The sequence below is a fragment of the Chelon labrosus genome (genome assembly GCF_963514085.1).
Source record: "Chelon labrosus genome assembly, chromosome: 23".
Lineage (NCBI taxonomy): Eukaryota > Metazoa > Chordata > Actinopteri > Mugiliformes > Mugilidae > Chelon > Chelon labrosus.
Window position 1 is genome coordinate 1,437,653 of NC_140356.1, and position 20,478 is coordinate 1,458,130.

The 20,478-nt window shown below is 42.7% G+C and overlaps 3 protein-coding genes across 4 annotated transcripts in view; 2 read left to right on the forward strand and 1 right to left on the reverse strand.

Moving 5' to 3' along the window:
- The first annotated feature begins 527 nt into the window (after nt 1-527).
- LOC311508922 (zinc finger protein aebp2-like) lies at nt 528-12,119 on the forward strand. 2 transcript variants are annotated; one of them, XM_084573914.1, is made up of 8 exons: nt 528-1,308; nt 7,813-8,044; nt 10,206-10,313; nt 10,402-10,588; nt 10,658-10,815; nt 10,914-10,981; nt 11,211-11,324; nt 11,434-12,119. In XM_084573914.1, the coding sequence occupies exons 1-8, from the start codon at nt 788-790 to the stop codon at nt 11,444-11,446; spliced, it is 1,401 nt and encodes a 466-aa protein (XP_084430040.1). In that variant the 5' UTR covers nt 528-787; the 3' UTR covers nt 11,447-12,119. The 2 variants fall into 2 exon arrangements, with proteins under 2 accessions (XP_084430040.1, XP_084430041.1); XM_084573915.1 differs by having other exon boundaries at nt 532-1,308; nt 10,691-10,815; nt 11,434-12,115.
- An 814-nt stretch (nt 12,120-12,933) lies between these two features.
- ndufa5 (NADH:ubiquinone oxidoreductase subunit A5) lies at nt 12,934-15,694 on the forward strand. Its single transcript, XM_084573778.1, has 5 exons — nt 12,934-12,990; nt 14,715-14,759; nt 14,968-15,084; nt 15,170-15,235; nt 15,511-15,694. Exons 1-5 carry the CDS (start codon nt 12,970-12,972, stop codon nt 15,610-15,612), a joined length of 351 nt encoding a protein of 116 aa, XP_084429904.1. The 5' UTR covers nt 12,934-12,969; the 3' UTR covers nt 15,613-15,694.
- Nucleotides 15,695-15,831: 137 nt separating this feature from the next.
- The window catches only part of cog5 (component of oligomeric golgi complex 5), a 64,221-nt gene continuing 59,574 nt past the window's right edge, over nt 15,832-20,478 (reverse strand). The window contains exons 18-22 of the mRNA XM_084573777.1: nt 19,991-20,228; nt 19,818-19,894; nt 17,465-17,591; nt 17,221-17,300; nt 15,832-16,248 (exon numbers count right to left, since the gene is read on the reverse strand). Coding sequence (XP_084429903.1) covers nt 16,140-16,248; nt 17,221-17,300; nt 17,465-17,591; nt 19,818-19,894; nt 19,991-20,228 — 631 coding nt within the window. The 3' untranslated portion in view covers nt 15,832-16,139. The remainder of the gene's footprint in view (nt 16,249-17,220; nt 17,301-17,464; nt 17,592-19,817; nt 19,895-19,990; nt 20,229-20,478) is intronic.

Here is a 20,478-nt window from a genome sequence, read left to right on the forward strand (position 1 = left end):
TACACACAAACTGACAAAAGTGACCATCGGTTTTACACGAGAAACGATCGGTGCAGCCGTAGAGGCTAAAACGCACTAATAAGAGCCGCGGGGCCCTCAGGAACACGCACCTTGCTGAGATAAGAACGTGCCTTTTCAGCACTTTTTGAGTTGGATCGTTTTTCTGTTTGGCGGAACACGTGGAGCTGAGAGGCCACAATGCCAAAGTGCGTCTATGTTTGCGAGGATGACTCACTCAATTTGAAAAATAAAATTGAGTGTGATACTACTAGCGGCGTCTTTGTGAGGTATTCCACCAAGGCCAACAGGAAAGGAAAAAAAAGAAGCATTTTTTTTAGATTTGCTAGACGGTACTTTAAGTGTAATTTCAGTGTAATTAACTTTACTAAATCAGCATTACCTAAAATATTGTTTACACATGGACACAAATGTAAAATGTATGATTTGATGCGAGATTTGTTTTATTCGGTTGGCCAAAAGTTATCATTCAAGGTAAATAAAAAAATACATGTATAAAAACTAGTGTAATTAATCATTTAATTTCAACGGCACTGCTATTTTACAGATGCATTTCGTTCACATCGAACGTATTGGTGGTTTCATGTTCAAGGAACCTGTGAGTCATCTTTCATTATAAACCAGCTTTGGCCATGCGGAGCCCCTACGTCATACAAACCCCCTGCTGTGCTTTACGCTTGAAGCGGAGTGTGAGTGGAAGAAGAAGGGCAGCCTAAGGGCAACTTTTCGAGTGGAACATCACCAAAATAGCCTTTCGTGTTGTCCGAAAATGGCTCCAATAACTACAGACGGAGCCGAACAAGATTCTCAGCCGACGTCGAACCCAAACGGCACCGGAGAAACAGCAGAAACCGGCATGGAGGGACAGGCCGTGCCGGACCCCAAACAGGAACCGGGCGACAACAACGAGAGTAGAGCAGGAATGGACGTGAACAGTTGTCGTGGTGCGGCGGAGGTGCACTTGGACAGCCCGTCTCCCGTTCCCGACGCCGACGAAGAAACCGCTTTACCGATTGAAAAGGAGGGCAGCGGTGTAGGGGAAGCCGGCGTTAAACTCTCTGAACCGGGGAAAAGTCCCGTACAGGGGAGTTTGGCAAGTAGCACTGATTCCGCACAAGAGGGCTCCCGGGTGAAACAAGAACAAAGAGAGGGAGAGAACGTGTCCTCCTCACCGCCTACCGACCGCACAAAGACCGCCGAGAAAGCCGAGCACGGCACCAAGAGACGGGCCAGCGTGGAGCTGACCTCCTCGGATGGAGAGCCGCTCAGTCGGATGGATTCCGAAGACAGGTCTGTTGGAAGTAGTAAACGGTGTGGCCGGGCCTTATGCTGGTTTTAAAACACCGTGACAAGTTCACTGTTTTTAAAGTGGGGACAGTTGGTTTTACAGGTTAAAAATGCTCCGCCGGACAATATAGTGCTTTAACATGTGGAGATGGCAGTCAGTAATTTAGTTTTGAATTGTTTCTAGGAAACACCTGTCTTTAATCATAACAGTTATCATTAGTGAACCTCGACTGTTGTGCTTCATTAAAATATTTATTAGAACTCCAACTTAACTAGCACTGGACCTCACATGAGCAATCTAAAGTCCACCCACCTTACTGGTGCCCACTCTTTTATTCAGGCTCATAAAGCACATGTAGGCGAGGTAGGTTGATAGTAGAGATCCACTGCCTTGCTCAAGGGCACATGATGCAGTGGAGAGAAGGCGTCATTGTCGTGTATTAAATGTTTGTGCTATTGGAGTGCAGTCTATAGCAGTCAAAATGATAAATTAATAAGCATTTAAAGCAGATCTTATGCGGAAATCACATTGTCACACAGGACCAATTGATGCTAACTTTACTAAAATATTATTTAAATTTTAGTGGCTCTTTATTTAATTTTTTTTATTCCATACATATTTACAGGACATCAGTGAGGAAGCAGGTAGGAAGAAAACTTTTACAGAGCATATGTTTGCCATGGGAGTGTGTAAACCTTAACACTTCCTGCAGCTGTTTCCCAGTACTAGCCTGTCAACAATTTGAATTGATTATGGATATTTTACCAGGAAGTAGTTGCAGGAAGTTCTGGTATAACTTCTGCATTCAGCTTATATTTATTATTGGATTGTAGTCATTATTATTATTATTAAGGGTATTAATATGGTACAACTCGAGGTTGCCTGTTTGGTTTATGGCTCACACACCATGTACACTAAATGTCTTCTTTGAGCCAATCGGCAGCATACATATGAAGATAATAGTATTTATCCATTCAGGATGAATATCAATCTTTCAGTCTTTTGCGTCTTTGTGTTAACTAGCCCCCTTCATAATGCTGAATGAATAAATATATCAAGGCTACTCACAAACCAGATCCACATAGAAAATCGATCTGGAATTGACAAAGAATCGGATTAATGCACAAAGTTAACATTGACTTTGGTGTCTCTAACTCCAACTCAGATCACACCAGCGAACCGGTTTACAGTATTACAGCTGCTCCTTTTCCACTAATTGCTAATCTAAAATGAAATATGGGCCTTGGCAAAGCCCTAAGACCACCTTATGGTTCAGAACATGAATATGTCCAAAACTAATTATTCAGAATAAAATGGCGAGTGTAGCACACACATATAGTGTGCCAAGAAACTCTAGTTTATTTACTGCTTTACTATTGCGTAGTGACAAATTCTGGACTGCACAGGGACCACCGTGTAAGGGGTTCTGTCAGACTTTGGCTGGAATTTGCATCAGGTGGACTAGGGCATGGTTTTTAAAAAAAAAAAAAAAAAAAAGAAAGAAATGGATTGGAAAGTCAGATTGGATCTTCCTCATATGGGGACTAATCTATTTGTGTGGTCTTGCGAGATTTGTCGCGTGAGACCGCAGCAAGATTTCTAATGAGAGGATTGCAGGAAAAATCAATCCATGGATTTTATGGCACTGTCAGTGCTGGCATGGTTTGTTTTCACCAGTGACAGTTTCACAGTTAAAGGCTACCTCCACTGTCACTTCAGAATGTGTTTCTCTGAAGCACATGTAGGAGGTGATGAGTCGGAATCAGCTGTGATGCATCGCCTCACTGCAACAAACGGACAGAGCACGATTTTATTATCAATCTGGTAGATGAAAAGAGTGCGTACTAGGTGGAAAGAGGGCCGCGGGTACTATTTGACATTTCTTTCCACCCCTCCACCCGCTTTTCTTTTTCTCCCTTTCATGAACTTGTCTCAGTTGATTAGAAAGTGAACTTCCCCTTCAGACATATGTAGCAAATTGAAACCGTGTGAATTAGTCAACAGAGCTGCGATACTTCCTGAATCTTTGCAAGACTTCGTTAAAGCTCACATTCAAGACTGATGCTCAAGATAAATCGGTCACGGCAACAAGGTGGGAGATGAATAAACCAACTCTGCACACCTACATTGCTGCGTATTAGATACCGCATGACATTCACATTAATTACTGGAAATGAGATCTTTTAGTTAGGTTATTTCTTTTTTTTTTTTTTTACCCCAAGTTTTTGGAAATCCCTGTTTTAACCCCAGCAGCATGACCTCTGAAGGTGGAATCAGACAAGTCTCATATCAGGTATCGAGTCTTTACGGCTGAAACCTACACGGCCACTATGAGTTGTTGGCAGTAAAAAGTAGAGAGGTTGATTGCCCTGTGACCGAGGAGAGGACGCAGACCTAAACCCGTAATCCAACACCTCCGCTGCACCCATGATATTTCTTGATTCTTGCAGATGACTAAACCACTATCAGGTGTTTTATTTATTTTTTTTGTGTGTGCAAATATTGGAGGAGAGTGTAGACTATGGTTAAAGAAAATGTAGGAATTATTACATATTCGTACTAAACTGTGACACTGTGTTAACCTGGTGTAGTCAGACTCTTATTGTCATTTATATACATTTGTATTAGTAGAATAAGATTATGTGGATTTAATTATGGAGCGTCTTTCAACCGATGCGGAGGAAAAAAGGCCTTTATATGCAACTAGATAGTCCTACAACCAATCAGAGCAATTTTGTTGCTAACAAATTGAATTCTAAGTTGCTACGTTCCTGTTACTCTTCTGTCAATCTGCTCATAAAGCCCACCCAAACCATTTGATTGCCCCGGCAGATTGTTGCTGGAACATGATCAGTTCCCAACAGAGCGACTCCAGACCAGCCATCTGCCGCAAAATAGATTTTGGTGGGAAAAGTTGGGTTAGCTTCCAGGTTATATCAGTTAGTGATGGGACGTTTGGCTCTTTTCTGTGAGCCGGCTCTTTTGCCATGGCTCCCAAAGAAGAGCCAGCTCTTTCGGCTCCCGAACGGCTCTTTATTAAGTATTGTTTATAGCCTAATATTTTAGCCCAACACAGCAAATACATATTGCAATCAATGTTTTTATGAGAAGTTTGTTTTTATGTGCAGATATTCAGTTACAAAAGCATTCTTAATTTTGTTTAATATTTCAATAAAACTTTAATTGTGCAAACAATTTAACAAAACACTCCAGTCAAATCCACACAAGCAAAAAACAGAACCAAACTTGCTAAACGAACAGTATAAATGTCCTTGTGCTGGTTTGTGGTGGAACCTGCTCTTAATATATTTTTATTTGCAGTGAAGACACTCTGCTCTGCCTTCCCCAATGTCTTTAAATTTCGGCCAGACGCTGCTTCATTTACGGTTGTCACTCATAACTACGTGTGCTCGTAAGCCACGGCGTCTATCCCCCTCTCTGATTTCACATAATGGTATGATCGTAAGTCCTCACGTTATTGGCCACATGGCGTGCCCATCAAAACAAAGTTCTACCCCCGTCCTCACCCGAGCAGAGATGAACGAGCAAAAGGCAAAAAAAATAGGAATCGGCTCTTCTGATTCACTCCCAAGCATCTCTTTTGTGCATGACACATCACTAATATCAGTCAAAAATTTGGTCACACCTACACATTTAGACTATTTACTAGTGTAAAACAATACTTACGACCTCAAAAGTAAGTCGAGTGCGTTTATTTTTGTAGCACATTATTTTCGGTGAATATTTTGTAATTGGATGTCCTGTGAAAAATCCGTTATTGATCTCCCTCTATTGTTTCTTCGTAGTGTGGACCTCTGATTCACACAGTCTCTCCCAACAGTTGTGTCTGCTGCTCAAACTCTGTGAAACATTGATTTGCACTCTACTCTAATAAACTGCAGCATTGAGAAATTCCTTCCCTGTGGCTGTTCTCACGAGAGGTTTGCAAAGTTCTTGAAATTTCTTTAGACTGTCTGACCTTTACGTCTAAAAGTAATGTTGGAGCAGTTGTTGTTGTCATGTGAAATATGAAAGTAGTCGAATAGGGCTATTTGCTATAGCAACACCACATCGGTGCAATTCAACAGTTGTTCTCGACCGTATGAAGGAGTCGTACGGTCTTCTCTCCTCTGCCGAAGTAGTCGATCTCACCACCAAGTAATCTGAGCCTGGCTGTCTAGACCTGGGTATCGCTACTGATTTCCTGAAATCGATTCGATTGTGATTCACAAGGTTTCAATTCAATTTGATTCGATATGAATATGTTAAGAGATATTTTGGTTTTGAAACAGTTTCACTTAGTTATGAAAGAGATTTTACCTCTACCTCTAGTTGGCCCATCTTGCATGCACGGCTTTACTTTTGTCCAGCTCTTCTCTGTTTCCATTCTTACTGGTGTTGCTTTCGGGGTTGTAGCTTCTGTCATGTTTTAGATCTCCCTCACATGTGGACGAATCTTCTTGAGCAGTCTTGTGAAATTTGACGTGCGAAACCAGTCACAGCAACATTTCTAACCAGAGGATGCAGGAAGTGGCATATTTTTTTAAAGACTGTTGAGGGTTTGGGGTTTAAATGGGCACATCTGTGGGTGTTACCCATTAGAAACTCATACTAGTGACACCAGTCTTTTAGAACTGAAGAACCTACTTGGATGAGTGGTGAAATGTCTTCAAGAAACTCTACAAGTCCAGTTGCCCCTGTTCCAGCTTTTTTATTTATACACAGTGTTTTAGGCAGAGGGTTGTAAATAAATATTTTAAGGTGATTATAGCCTTATAATAGACAAAATATATATAATAGCCAGTAGTTGCTGTCATTTTGTCCTCAACATAGACTTATTGGTATGAATATGACTAGGCAGTGGTTTTTTCTTTGTTTTCTGAACAAATGGTAGGTTTCTGGTAGGCATTAGTCTAAAGGTCAGATCTAGACACAAATCTGCAAAGTGTGCTCAGCCATTCTATTCAAATTCATATCTCACTCTACCTTTCCCTTGGCATTCCACTGAAGCATATCTAAACGGTTTCATAATCCACCAGCCAGCAGTTAGTGAATGAGCTGAATGAAAAGCTGAATGCAGATGGAGAAACGGCAGAACGGGAGAACGTGCCACCCGTGTGCTGTGTCTACTCACCTGCAGCCATTCAGAGGTAGACACCATTGAATGTCAAAGTCAACTGCGCTGGCTGGCAGGTTTGGAGAAAGGTCCTCTAGCTTTCTTTTAGCCTTCATCAGCTGGTAAAGTTGATGTAAAAAGTATCAACCTTATGAAATATGTTTTATGAGTAAGTTTTGTTGTATTTAATATCTGAGAGCTGAAAGTGTCTCCATAGAATTGCAGTTTAGTATAAGTGTATACAAAGTAATTACTTAATTTTGTTCGTTTGATCATGTGAAATATTTAGTTTTTACTCATTTCCAATAAATGAATGTGGAAAAGATGGACATGGCGAATGTAGTGGGTTCAAGAAAATCTATGAAGTCAGGATAAGTCCTGTCAATTTTTTTTCATTTTTTAGCATGAATGTATACACCAATCAGGCATAACATTATGACCACTGTCTGGAGAAGCAAATAACATTGACCATCTTGTGACAATTCAGTGTTCTGCTAGGAAACTTTTGGACCTGGCATTCATGTGGATGTTACTTAGACATGTAGCACCCACCTAGACCAGACCAGGCACCCCCACCCCATAGCAATGACACTCCTTGATGGCAGCAGCCATCCCCACACACAGGCACACAGTTGGATTTCCAAATTCCCTAGAACCCAAACTGATCAAGTATCTGTGGGATGATCCACAGAGGCCCCTCCCCTCAAAGACACCCACGAACAACATTCTGTTGTCAGACACTACAGGACACAACTGTTTTGGAGGCACAAGGGAGATCTATACAATACTACACAAAAAGGAAGGTGGTCATAATGTTATGTCTGATCGGTGTACGTGCAAACAGTGTTGTAGTGTGAAGGTCCCAGTGTCAAAATACACAGAAGCGATTCATAAAAATTAAAAAGTGTAAAAAGTTTTCCATGCTATGCATCTAAAACTATTTGTTGAGATTGCACCTCTAGAGGACGCTACATAAATGGGTCATGTCTAGAGTCAGCATAGTAACATTTACTTATTTAAATGTTTCAGGAAAGCAAGGGGTGCTCACATGACATATTGAAACTAAATGTATTCACATACCTGCCCACAGGCCCCACAGGAGTTTGGTGTTTGTAGACAGATGATGTGTCTCTGACAGTCAGTGGTCTCGGCTTCAAACACCTTAACAGGACAGTCGCCTGCTGTCTGTCACTTTGACACCACAGCGGCTCTCCACACAAGTGGAGAGGATTGTATTACGTTTGCATCTGTAGAACTGCCACAGTACATCCTGCAGTGATCACAGCCTATATTGCATGATAGTTTTTGTCTTCCTGTATTCTAAATTGTATTTTAGATAAATAAAGTGTATCATGATTTTAATTATTTCTCTCTCTCTTCTGTGTTCCAGTATCAGCTCCACCCTGATGGACATGGAGAGCACAGCATCCAGCGGCCGCTCCACCCCGGCTATGCTCAACGGCCATGGCGGCGGCGCGGTGACAGGTAGCGGCCCGGCCCAGACCGGGGGCAAGCCTTTGAGCTACACCTGCTGCTGGGATCACTGCCAGCTGCACTTCACCAGCAGCCCTGACCTGGCCGAACACATCAGAGCCATGCATGTGGACGGACAGAGAGGAGGGGTCAGTGTCTTACTTCCAGGTTATAAGATAAGAGAGTTGGATGTAGACAGATGGATGCATCCGGGAAGGATTCACAGCACTTCACTTTTTCACATTTGGTTATGTTACAGCTTTATTCCAAGATGGATCAAATTCTACACGCAACACCCTATAATGACAACGTGATTTTTTTTTTTTTTTTTTTTTTTTAGATTCTTGCAAATTTATTAGAAATAAAGAAAACTAAGAAATCACATGTACATAAGTATTGACAGTAGTGACAGTTGCTCAATACTTTGTTGATGCACCTTTGGCAGCAGTTACAGCCTTAAGTCTTTTTGAATATGATGCCACAAGCTCGTCACACATATATTTTGGCAGTCTTACCTATTCTTATTTGCAGCACCTCTCTCAAGCTCCTTCAGGTTGGATGGGAAGTGTCGGTGCACAGCCATTCTTGGATCTCTCCTGACATGTTCAGTTGTATTCAAGTGTGGGCTCTGGCTGGGCCACTCAAGGACATTCACAGAGTTGTCCTGAAGCCACTTCCATGATATCTTGCCTCTGGAGCAGGTTTTCATCCAGGATGTCTCTGTACATTGCTGCATTCATCTTTCCTTCTATCCTGACGAGTCTCCCAGGTCCTGACGCTGAAAAACATCCCCATAGCATGATGCTGCCACCACCATGCTTCACTGTAGGGACCAGAGAATTTTGTTTCTCATGGTCTGAGAGTCCTTCAGGTGCCTTTTGGCAAACTCCAGGTGGGCTGCTATGTGCCTTTTACTAAGGAGTAGCTTCCGTCCGGCCACTCTCCCATACAGGCCTGATTGGTGGATTGCTGCGGAGATGGTTCTCCTCTCCCACAGAGGAATACTAGAGCTCTGGCAGAGTGACCATTGGGTTCTTGGTCACCTCCCTGACTAGGGCCATTCACACCTGATCGCTCAGTTTAGACGGCCTGCCAGCTCTAGGAAGAGTTCCCGGTGGTTCCCAACTTCTTCCATTTACGGATAATGAAAGTCACTGTGCTCATTGGGACCTTTAAAACAGCAGAAATGTTTCTGTACCCTTCCCCAGATTTGTGCCTCAAGACGATCCTGTCTAGGAGGTCACCAGACAATTCCTTTGACTTCATGCTTGGTTTGTGCTCTGACATGCACTGTCAACTGTGGGACCTTATATAGACATGTCTGTGCCTTTCCAAATCATGTCCAATCAGCTGAATTTACCACAAGTGGATTCCAATTAAGCTGTAGAAACATCTCAAGGATGATCAGTGGAAACCGCAGCTCAATTTGAGCTTCATGGCAAAGGCTGTGAATACTTATGTACAAGTGATTTCTTGAGCAAAAATCTCTAAAAAAAAACAAAAAACTTTGTCATTATGGGGTGTTGTGTGTAGAATTTTGAGGAAAAACATGAATTGAATCCATTTTGGGATAAGGCTGTAACGTAACAAAATGTGGAAAAAGTGAAGCGGTGTGAATACCTTCCAGATGCACTGTAAGCTCTGGTGGCATCAAATAACACTTGATGAAAACTGCTGACGTAAACACAAAGAGCAAAGTTTAATAGGAGGTCAGCATCTGAACACCAGGAAAAGTTAGTCAGTAGTGGCCTGTTCAGAAGAATTCACCAACTCATTATGTGAACTTTTGAACCTGAACTGGTTTCATGGTTGAAGCAAAACACTTGTTACAGGGTGGACTTGATCTGTACTTCAGTGTTTAGTGTCCTAGTCGACTGTCGTAGTCCTGACTGGGGCATGTTCAACAGCCAGTAGTGCAAGATTTGTTTTGGTTTTTATCTGTTAATACTGAATATGAATATCTATCCTGTGTAATGCACTTTTCAGTAACCTGCTTAGTTTTCAGGATTTAGTTGCTTCCATTGTTATAGCAGAAATTGAGGACAATGAGTCGCTCAGGCACTTTTACAGTCTGGTTCCTTTTTGATTTGTGCCAACCGTAACCATTAGTTCTGGCTCAACATACAAAGCTCTAACCTGTTTGTTTGTGCACAGAGCTTTGCTGAACTCCACATGATTATTTTAATGCCCAAAGAGTGCAGAGAACAAGGCTAGAGGAGAACTTAGACCACTCACTGTCTGAACCTAGCATCCATCCAGTACTAATACAATGTCTCTGTGTACTGACTGTGCTGTGTGTTTGTGTCCCAGGTGTTTGTGTGTCTGTGGAAGGGCTGCAAGGTGTACAACACTCCATCCACCAGCCAGAGCTGGCTGCAGAGACACATGCTGACTCACAGCGGGGACAAACCGTTTAAGGTGACAGCACACACACATCACATGAAACGCTTCACGTTTTTGTTTTCGTATTCATTCAAACCGTCCTCAATCTCCTGTTCTGCTGCAGTGTGTGGTAGGGGGTTGCAACGCCACATTTGCCTCCCAGTGCGGGCTGGCGCGTCACGTTCCAACTCACTTCAGCTCCCAGAGTTCATCCAAAGTGTCCAGTCAGGGCAGAGTGAAGGAGGAGTCTCCGTCCAAGGCCGGCCTCAGCAAGCGGAGGAAACTGAAGAACAAACACAGGCGCTCGCTGCGTACGTACCATTTTTAGATGCAACTGCAGGGCTGTCACTTCACTTCATTTTACACACGCTTTTTGTTAGTCACAGAGAGTAATCAGAGACTAATCTGTTCAGCACGACCTCATGACTTCTTCGACGCCCAGACCATGGACGCCATCCGCCACCGAGCCATCTGCCTCAACTTGGCAACGCACATCGAGAGCCTGGGCAACGGACACAGCGTGGTCTTCCACAGCACGGTGGGCTCACACACAGTAGCCAGCACTGGAAGTCACATGCCATTCTGCAAAACTGTAAGTGCAGGATCTCATTCTAACGTCTGCATTTGTGTGTTTAGGTAATAGCCAGGAGGAAAGAGGACTCTGGGAAGGTGAAGGTCTTGTTGCACTGGACACCTGAAGACATGTAAGTCCTACTCACCTCCCCCTCATCACTTTCTCTCTGCCCACTTCACCCTTTTGTGGTATTAAAGCAGAATGCTATTAAAGGGTTAAAGAGAATGATATCATGAGATGTTAACTGTTCAGATTGTTCTAATCTGAATATGAGTCACATCTGAGGAAATATGACAGTGCTGAGACTTTAATTCTCAGTGGAAACCCAGATTTCACTGAGCGTGTTGTTCTTGTGTCAGACTTCCAGATGTGTGGGTGAATGAGAGCGACAGGCTGCAGCAGAAGACCAAAGTGGTTCATCTGTCCAAGCTGCCCACAGACACAGCCGTGCTCCTGGACCCCAGCATCTACAGGTGTGTGTGTCTGTCTGTCTGTCTGTCTGTCTGCGTGTGTGTGTGCATACACAAAGCTACTTTTGCAATTTACAAAAACCAAACTTATCAGAATGCTTTTCTCCCTCAGGATGTTCTTCTGACCAAGTAAAAGTGAACTCCACTGTCACTTCCTGCTAATCCACAAGGAGGAGACTACCTCGTTTTCCCTTTGTCTCCATCTCTATGTTCCTGTTCTTCCCTCCTCCCAGAGGATGCTGAAACTTAAGTGACTTGTTTGTCATGGCAGTCTGAGGCCTCCAGTGTTTTTTTTCATTAGGTGCTGAGTTTACTGAGGACGTGTAGGAGAGATGTTGCTTGTTTTAGGTAACACAACTAGACTGAAAACTAACTGACAGCTGTAGCTCTAGACTGTAGAGACAAGCAGTCTTTGTAAATACTTGAGATTTGTAATATATTTTTATACTTTGAATTTTTTTTTACTGTACTGTAGATAGACGTCTTTTTTTCTGCCAAACATTTTTAAATAGATGTTTTAAAAACAGATATTATTGTTCATGTACATATAGCTGCCATTGCTCTGGTTTGATGTCATTAAACTTTTCCAACATCCGCTCGCCTCAGCTTCTGTCTGTCTGCAAGGATATGTGCTCAACATGCCAGCAACACTATATGGAAGATGCATTCCGGCCTTTGTCAGGGACATGATAAAACGTTATGCAAAAAATATTTGCTGATATGAGGCACCTGAGGTCACATGACCACATACCCAACCTACTTTAGAATCACCAGTTAACCTAACAAGTATGTCATAGGACCGTGGGAGGAAGCATGAGCACCTTCCACTGATTGGGTGGTTGGAAGATTTCATGTCTTTCAGATGAATGTTTTTCATGCTATACTGACAATTTATACAGTCCCTGCCATAAACATTTCCATGAACAGATCTGGTAGTAGGTGTACTGTTTTCAAAAAGCCTCTGCTCTGGCTTGGAGAAGGGTGTTCAGATCTGTAGGTATGCGGTTAAAAGTACAGGATGTGATCATTTTTTGTTGCATTGATATTAAATGGGCTATTTCTGTTAAAGACGTATAGTATTTGTTCTTCCAGGTGTCTGACAAACACACAGGCAAACTAGGTGACATTAAAGTGCCTATAGCAGTAATAGAACAAACACTTTTACCTGGTAGTTAATTAGGAAGACAACACAACAGGGCCCTAAAACTTAACTTTAAACGCTTATGCTCCTTATTCTAACTACGTAAAGACTGTGTCTTTAACATTCGGAGTGAGATATCAACGATATTAAATTAATTAAATTAAGCTAATGACAATTTTTAATTGTACATTACAATGTACAATGTACAATGTCCAGACTGTGATTCCTCCTCTGTGACAGCAGGGGGAGCCATAACATAAGCTGTACCGCTCAGGAGACAGTATTCTAAGGATGGTATCCGGTTAGTTCATGTGTGGGTTCAGAATATTGTTACATTGTACATTGTATATATATATATATATATATATTTGTCTGTACATATAACACGGTTTAAAGCCATGTTATATTTAAAACGATTCTACGTGTAACAATATAAACCTTAGCTGGCGAAGAAAAAACGCTGACGTCATATTTACTGGCCGGAAGTTAGCGCGAGTCTGTCCGAGAATGGCTGGGGTGCTGAAAAAGGTACGAGTAGAGGTCATGTTTTTAATGTAATGATAGAAATGTCCAGTGTAGAGACAGTGTAACCAGCGAAGTTTATACAGTTTACAGTATACTCTCTGACGGTGTGTTTACATGAGCTTGCTCACGTCGGCAAATTTTCCAGTCTGGACAATACTGTGCTGTGTTAGCCGGCTAATAGCTGTTTTGCTAACTCGGTTAAGCCGCTAGGACAGCCGGGTCAGAGCTAGAGCGCAGCGGGTTAGCTACACACCGGTGACAAACATGCACTTCAATGTATATGAAGTTTGCAATAGCAACCATTGTTTATTTGTTGTTCAGCTGCAACAACTGAGATAAAATAACTCCGTTGTCAACGTCTTAAATGCCAACTAATCGGCTTCCATTGCTCCTGCACTCAAATCTTTACACAGCAGTTAGAGGGCAGTCGAGGCTGACCTACGCTATATATATGCTACGTATATTTTATATATATATATATATATATATATATATGCCGCTCTCAAGTTTTTGCTCCCTTCAAAATTTTCTAAATTTCACCATAAAAATTATTCAAATCATCAGTGGATTTTCACATGTCCTGAAAGCAGTCAAAGAGAACTCAGTCAAACTAATGACACAGAAACATTATACTAGTGTGTTTGTTTGTTTATTCAAAACATAATAATAATCATTTGTACCGATCTTTGAGATGAAAATCTGGTGTGACCCCAATAAGAGCAACAAAACGTCTCAGATAACTTCTGACCAGTCGTCTACAGCAGCTGGGAGGGATTTTAGCTCATTCCTTAGAACAGAACTCTCTCAGTTCTGAGATGGTGGTGGGTTTCCTCACATGAACTGCTTGCTTCTCGTCCTTCCACAACATTTCTGTTGCATTAAGGACAGGACTTTGACTTGGCTATTCCAAAATATTAATTCTTTAACCATTATTTTATAGAACAACTTGTGTGCCTGGGCTCGTTGTCTTGCTGCATGGCCCAGATCCTCTTAAGATTCAGCTCACAGACAGATGTCCTGATGTTTTCTTTTAGTATTGCTGATGTAATTCAGAATTCATTGCCCCCATCAGTGATCACAAACCGCAGCAAAACAGGCCCAAACAAGGACATTACCACCCCCATGTTTCATGGAGGGGACGAGGTTTTGACGCTAGATTGCGGTGTTGTTTCCTCCAGAAATGACACCTCTCATTTAAACCAAAAAAGCATCTTATTTGGTCTCATCTGTCCACAAAACATTTCCCCCAGTAGTCTTCTGGCTTGTCCACATGATGTTTAGCAGACTGCGGATGAGCAGAAATGTTCTTTTTAGAGAGCAGTGTAAACCATTTATACTCGTGCACTCGTCAGTCTGGCTCGCTCTGTAAAAACGACACCCAAATGCTGATTTTTGCCAATCGGGTTCATTTTTATTTCTACTTCCTGCTTCACTGTCAACAGCGGCAACTGAAACTGAAAAGTCATACATATCTCAGTCACTGTATCTCCAAACCTCCTCAGTTAACCTTTCCTCAGTGTGTTCCATCTTTATTGATCCAAAACAATCTGTGTGTTGCCGTGGCGCGTTGTTACATTTCCGGGGAGGTGCACGTCAGTCTACGGCGCTAGACACTGCATATGCTCTGCGCTGTCATCTAAACCGCCTTTAAGTTGACAGTGTTGGTCAGAGTGAAGTTTGAAGTGTGTAGTAGCTTAACAAGTATGTCTCCTGCTCTTCTCTTCCAGACCACCGGCCTGGTCGGCCTGGCAGTGTCCCAAACTCCACACGAGGTGAGCAGCTGAAGGCGAACACACCAACCCCTCCCTCCATTTGTCCCTTCTTGGCTTGTCTGAGTGTAGCACAGAGCTTGGGCACACCTCAGGCTGTTTAGTTTCGCTAAGAGTACTATACGTGATCAGAACGCTGTAGCTGTCACTGTTTAACCCGATGAAGAGATTCAGTAGCGCACTAATTCACTCTGCTCTGCTCTTCTCTCAGCGTCTGAGGATCCTCTATTCAAAGATAATGTCCTCACTGCAGACCATGCCGCAGGACGCAGCCTACAGGAAGTACACAGAGCCGCTGGTCAACGAGAGGCTCCACCACGTGAAAACGGTCAGTACGTGAGAGGGTGAAACCAGTCGTGGTGCTTAAATGATGAATACTGAAGAAGAGGTGCTAAAAGTATGTGTCTTTACAGGAGCAGAATGTTGACAAGCTGGAGCAGAAAATAAACTGTGGCCAGATAGAAGAAGTCATTGTCCAGGTAGGAAACAACCTTCAGTCAGCCCCTTAGTTTATTCAACGCAAATGCTGGATGGATGAACATAGAGTCAGCCAGCGTGGTTTGTCTATCACGGGTCAACTTTAACCAACTCAATTACTTTACACTGTTGTCCACATCCTAACACGCCCACAGCATCCGGCAGATGATTGGTTCAAATCTCAGAATGTTAAACTATTTCTTTAGAGCGCTTCATCAGATTTGGTTGTGTGATCATTAAATCCGTCGTTACTAACTGAATTGTGTCCTGTGTGCAGGCGGAGTGTGAGCTGGCTCTGTCCCGGAAGATGTCTGAGTGGAAACCATGGGAGCCGCTGATAGAGGAGCCTCCTCCCAACCAGTGGAAATGGCCCATCTGAATATATTTCTAGTGTTCATGTTATGCTGTCTGTGTGAAAGCAGTACAAAATCTGCAAATAAATCCGCATTTATTCTCACCAATCACTGTGTGACATAAATACTGTATATTCATCATTACTGCAGTTAGTTACAGGTTTATGGCGAAAGCTGAATCCAAATATTTTATGTGACAATAACAAAGCCTTTCAGAAAAAATGGCAAGACGTGTTTAATCAAACCTCTTCACTGGTTTGGATTCAACTTCCTGATATACAGACACTCTTTACAGCTGTTATTACATTGCGTTCTTTTACAGTAAACACGTCTCTTACCATGTTCAGATTTGGTCACAAGAAAATCTAAATACCCCACATTTCCCCACACCAGAGTCAGTCAAGAGCAGCTGATATCAAGCTGTTAAAAGTCATTTTATCCAGTGGAAGCGTTGTGTAGTGTGGACAGAGCTGGACCTCCTAACTCAACATCCTCTCTTTCTCTTTACAAACACCATCACAGCTACAGCTGTCCTCTTCAGCCTCGTATCCTGTCAACCGCTGGTGGCTTTCTGTAACAGCTGCAGCATGACGGGGTAGATGGGGGCGAACTCCTTCCCCTGCCGAGCCCTGACTGACTGTACGTAGGCCTCCAGAGCACCCCTGAGAGAACAAATGGAAACTTAGTACAAACAAAAAAATATACATTTATATAGCTGTTCAAAAAGTAAAAAAAAAAACTGAATTATTGATAAAGAGACCAAGTGTTGGCTCCCCTCAGCATCTCTAGTAGATCATATCCACAAGTGAGGGACCTGAAGGCCCTTTAGCGTTGAGGCTTGAGACAGGAGTGGCCATTGGTGTCTTACAGAAATGTTGAAATGTAGACTTTTGAAGACACCATCCTGGTGTGAAGTGGTTGTACGGAGGGGAGCATAAGCCAGGTGTCAGCAAGTGAGGGAGCGGCTGCACGGGGCGAGGAGTGGGTGCTTGATCAAACCTATTGATGTTCTGGCGCTGCAGCTGCTTCTTCATCTTCCTCCTGCAGCTGGCTTTCCCCCCCCTGATCTTCCTTCTTAGCTCCTTCTGCTCTCTTCTTCTCCTTCAGCAGAGCTTTAATATCGGGGTTAATCCACGGCTTGTTACTCGAGAAGCGCCGTACCACCCTGGAGGCAGTTATGTCCATTATGCAGTCTGCCATGGCGTCAATGTCCTCCCCATGTGGATCTACAGAGTTCTGTCCACACGGTGGTGTTGAAGCAGTCCCTGCGAGCTGCCTCGCTCTCCGCAGTCCACCTCTTCAACGTGCGACTTTATAAACTACTTCAACTAGTGACTAAAAAAGAACTGGCAGCAACAACGAATCGTAGACATAAAGACAGCCTTTAGAACACACAGTTCACCACTAGAGGCTGATCATTCCACACTGCTTAAATCCCAGTCAGATAAATGCGTACGTGCCCTGCTGGTCATGTCAGTGTTCCCTGTGGTGAGATAGTAAATTGCATAAAAACAACACCATTTCCTCCCATCCTGTTTTCGCCAGTGTTGGCGGCAGGTTTTTGTCTTTATTACGTTCGGCTCAGAGAGGAACGGCCTTAACACGTGAATAAACAAATGAAATCTACAGCTTACCTGATGAGGGTGAGCCTGTCTCTCTCAGAGGGATGGTCATCCAGCCACTGGGAGTAGCGGGCAATGGACCACTCTGCTCTCTGTGAGGGAAGAGACCTCTCTTTTAGTCGGCATGGTGTCACAAACTGCTTCCTTTTACACACTGATTAACAATACTTACTCTACATTCTTACTTCTGTGAATAGAGCACGTAGAGTATTAAGAATAAGACTAAGACGAGAATTTTGTGTGTGTGTGCTCAGACCTGGTGAGGGGACTTGAGCTCAGATGGAGCTCTGGTGAAGAGGAAGTGCAGCATGGTGCTGTATGGGATCAGGTCACCAACAGCTGGACTGTTGGCTATCAGCTCGCTGGTCTGAAACAGCAACGGCCTGGAACACAAAACAGGCAAGACTAAAGCATACGGTGCACTGAACATGGTGTCTGTAATGCTGCTGAATATTTTCTTATGAGTTTTGAATCTTTTCTTTCTTAAGTGCGTATGAAGATTTGCGAAAGTCCACTCCCAGAGACAACACCTTGAGCCAAAATCAAACAAATGATCCAAATCGGTATTTTGGACCCACAAACGTCAGCACTATTTTCCCTGGTGATGCTCTCCCAGACGTTCCCTGCAGACACATTGTTGTTTGTTGTAGGATCTCTCTGCTGGTTTAGTCTCCTGCAGCTCAGCCACACACGTCAGCCAAACTGGCAGCCGTGCTTGCCCAATGTTTTTCCTTTTTCATCACACTTTCAGTTTTCCATTCTTTTGAAAGGGACTGATATTGGTTTCAGCAGTCCAGAGGACAACTCTGCAGCTTGTCAACCGTAGCCTGGCCTTTCTCTTTCTGAGGTTTACCAGGGGATGGAACCTCCTAGGTTCTGGTCCTGAAGTCTCCCCATGATCACCGGATGAAACATGTTCTTCTACATCCTGCAAACCATTTCTGACTTGCTCTAGTTTCATAAAGAGCCTATTCCTCACTGTGCAAATTATGTCTGCTTATTTGCGAGTCATTTTCTAGTTTTCCTGTGCTCTCCTTTGCTGGGTTCTGCTCAAGGTTTCTTCCCGTTAAAAGTTTTTATTTCTTGCTGCTGTCGCCTTAGTGCTTGGGGTTCTGTAAAGCGCCTTGAGACAATCTGTGTTATTATTGACGCTATATAAATAAAATTGAAAAGATATATATATATATATTTTTTTTTTTAATCCTCTTAGTATTATCTTCTTCACTTGCACTTCACTTTCCCTCCTCATACTGACAGACAACCCCCCACCTCAATCTAAATGGAAACTGTCCATCAGCTCTGAGCTGACACGTATCCAGCAGCGTCTAAATTTATGCTCAGTGTTTAAAAGGGCTATATCTGACACAGCTCTTTCTAAATTGATATGAACCGAATTATTTTCAAGCTGCGACCAGTGACTTTAATGCAGTATCCATTCCTTACTTTTAATTGTGACATACTAAAGCACAGATGTGTAACAGATATGGTTTGGACTTCAAATATGTCAGATTTTTTAAACTGCAGCCACCAACTCTTTCATGTTTCAACAGTAATGGTCTAAAATTGATTTGATTTTTGGAATGATCAGCAAGTAAATGCATTTATTTGTACATTCAGGAATAAAAAATAAATGGGAAACTACAGCTATGGTCACTTAGAAGCACTACCTTTAGCTTTTTAACCTGTTCAGACTTTGCGACCAAACAGGGGATTAACTCATCCCAGCTATCTACATGCCAAGACGTGTTATACATCATTGGAAAGCTTCATTTCTTGAGATTAGAATAATGCATACCATTTTCAGATACAATCCTAACTTCAGGTTCAGTAAACACTTATCTCAGACCAGTTGCAAACGCAAAAATGTATACGACTCATCTGTTGAGCCTCACAAGAGCAGATAAAACATTTGATCTATAATGTTACAATGTACGCTGCAGCAAACGTTCACAATCTCCGTTAGAAGTACATATTTTCTGCATATTCTCCATCATAATTTCAGTTAGCTTGCATGAATTAGCCACAAGTGATAGCAAAACAGCTCTAAACTTTTGATTGACATCTCAGTTGACCCAATACACAACTTTTCTTTACCACGTCTTCGGCCCACTTTCACACGGCTGGTGCAATCCTTAGGAAAAACGTGTAAAATACAAATTTTCAGTAGTATTACTGTCAAATTTGAAATGGGACTAGGTAAGACTTTCACCTGTGGTCCCATTGTGTTTACCAGTCCACTCCACCAAACTGCAGTCATTTTGAAGGCAAATGTTATTGGAAAAAAAAATAGGGGGACATAAAATCCTTCTTTTTCAGTGTATTCAAACTCCTGTTATTCAGTGTCAGTAGCACTTAGACAGATTCAGAGTGTTAGTTAAATTGTGTTATAATATTCATGTCAGAGAATACCGTGACCATCACTAAGTAGCTGCTATATGCCCATGACTGAGCTCTGAGTGATTCCCCTCTAGAAGGCTGCACTGACCAAAGCTGCAGTGAATGTACATCCAAAATACAAACTGTTGAATGATGAGGACCATTTACCTTCCTCTTTACTGTCACAAAAAAGTACACAGTACGATGTCTTCGTGTTACATGAGCAAACGTACCTGAAGGATCGCAGCATCCTGTACGGTTTTCCCAAATCTGACACTCTCCTGCACAGAGGAGCCACAGCCATCTCCATCTGACACATACAAAAAAAATACACAAAGTTAGTCTGGTGAAGCTGCAACTTCAGTATTGCTGCTGATTCATCCGCCTGAGTAAGAGTCTCCTTCACCTGGGCAAAGTCAGCGGCCAGTCTCATCTTGCCGCCCTCTCCCAGTGGACGCAGCAGGCTGGCGTGCCGGATGAACAGCTCGATGGCCCTTTGGGCTATGGACTCGGTGCTCTCAAAGATGAAGTCCACGCACTGGAAGGGCCTGAAGTAGTCAGCCATCACTCTGGAGATGAAACCCTGCAGCTCCTTCATGTACAAGGAGCATGGGACGTCTGGTTTATCAGGGCTGGATAGAGGTCTGCAACACATACACACAAAATTACATTAAATGACAAAAGCGCTGTGTTATGGCCTTTACAAAATATGCTAGCAGGCCTGCTACACAATGAGACATGATATACACAATGACAGAGTTGTATCAAACAAAAATGGCTTATTACAAATTGTGTCTTTAAAGGAATTATTTTGGCTTAATTGATTATACATAAATGTGGCTATTGGGGCTCTATGGGTCATGTTAACTATGCACTGTGAGTCCGGGAAACGAA

What these genes read in the sequence shown, in the direction of transcription:
- LOC311508922 (XM_084573914.1), top strand. Translation starts at nt 788, where the DNA reads ATGGCTCCAATAACTACAGACGGAGCCGAACAAGATTCTCAGCCGACG. An exon ending in GCGGGGACAAACCGTTTAAG is followed by an intron (nt 10,314 to 10,401) that starts GTGACAGCACAC and finishes GTTCTGCTGCAG; the next exon opens with TGTGTGGTAGGGGGTTGCAA. An exon ending in CACTGGACACCTGAAGACAT is followed by an intron (nt 10,982 to 11,210) that starts GTAAGTCCTACT and finishes TTCTTGTGTCAG; the next exon opens with ACTTCCAGATGTGTGGGTGA.
- ndufa5 (XM_084573778.1), top strand. Translation starts at nt 12,970, where the DNA reads ATGGCTGGGGTGCTGAAAAAG. An exon ending in TGTCCCAAACTCCACACGAG is followed by an intron (nt 14,760 to 14,967) that starts GTGAGCAGCTGA and finishes CTCTTCTCTCAG; the next exon opens with CGTCTGAGGATCCTCTATTC. An exon ending in TAGAAGAAGTCATTGTCCAG is followed by an intron (nt 15,236 to 15,510) that starts GTAGGAAACAAC and finishes TCCTGTGTGCAG; the next exon opens with GCGGAGTGTGAGCTGGCTCT.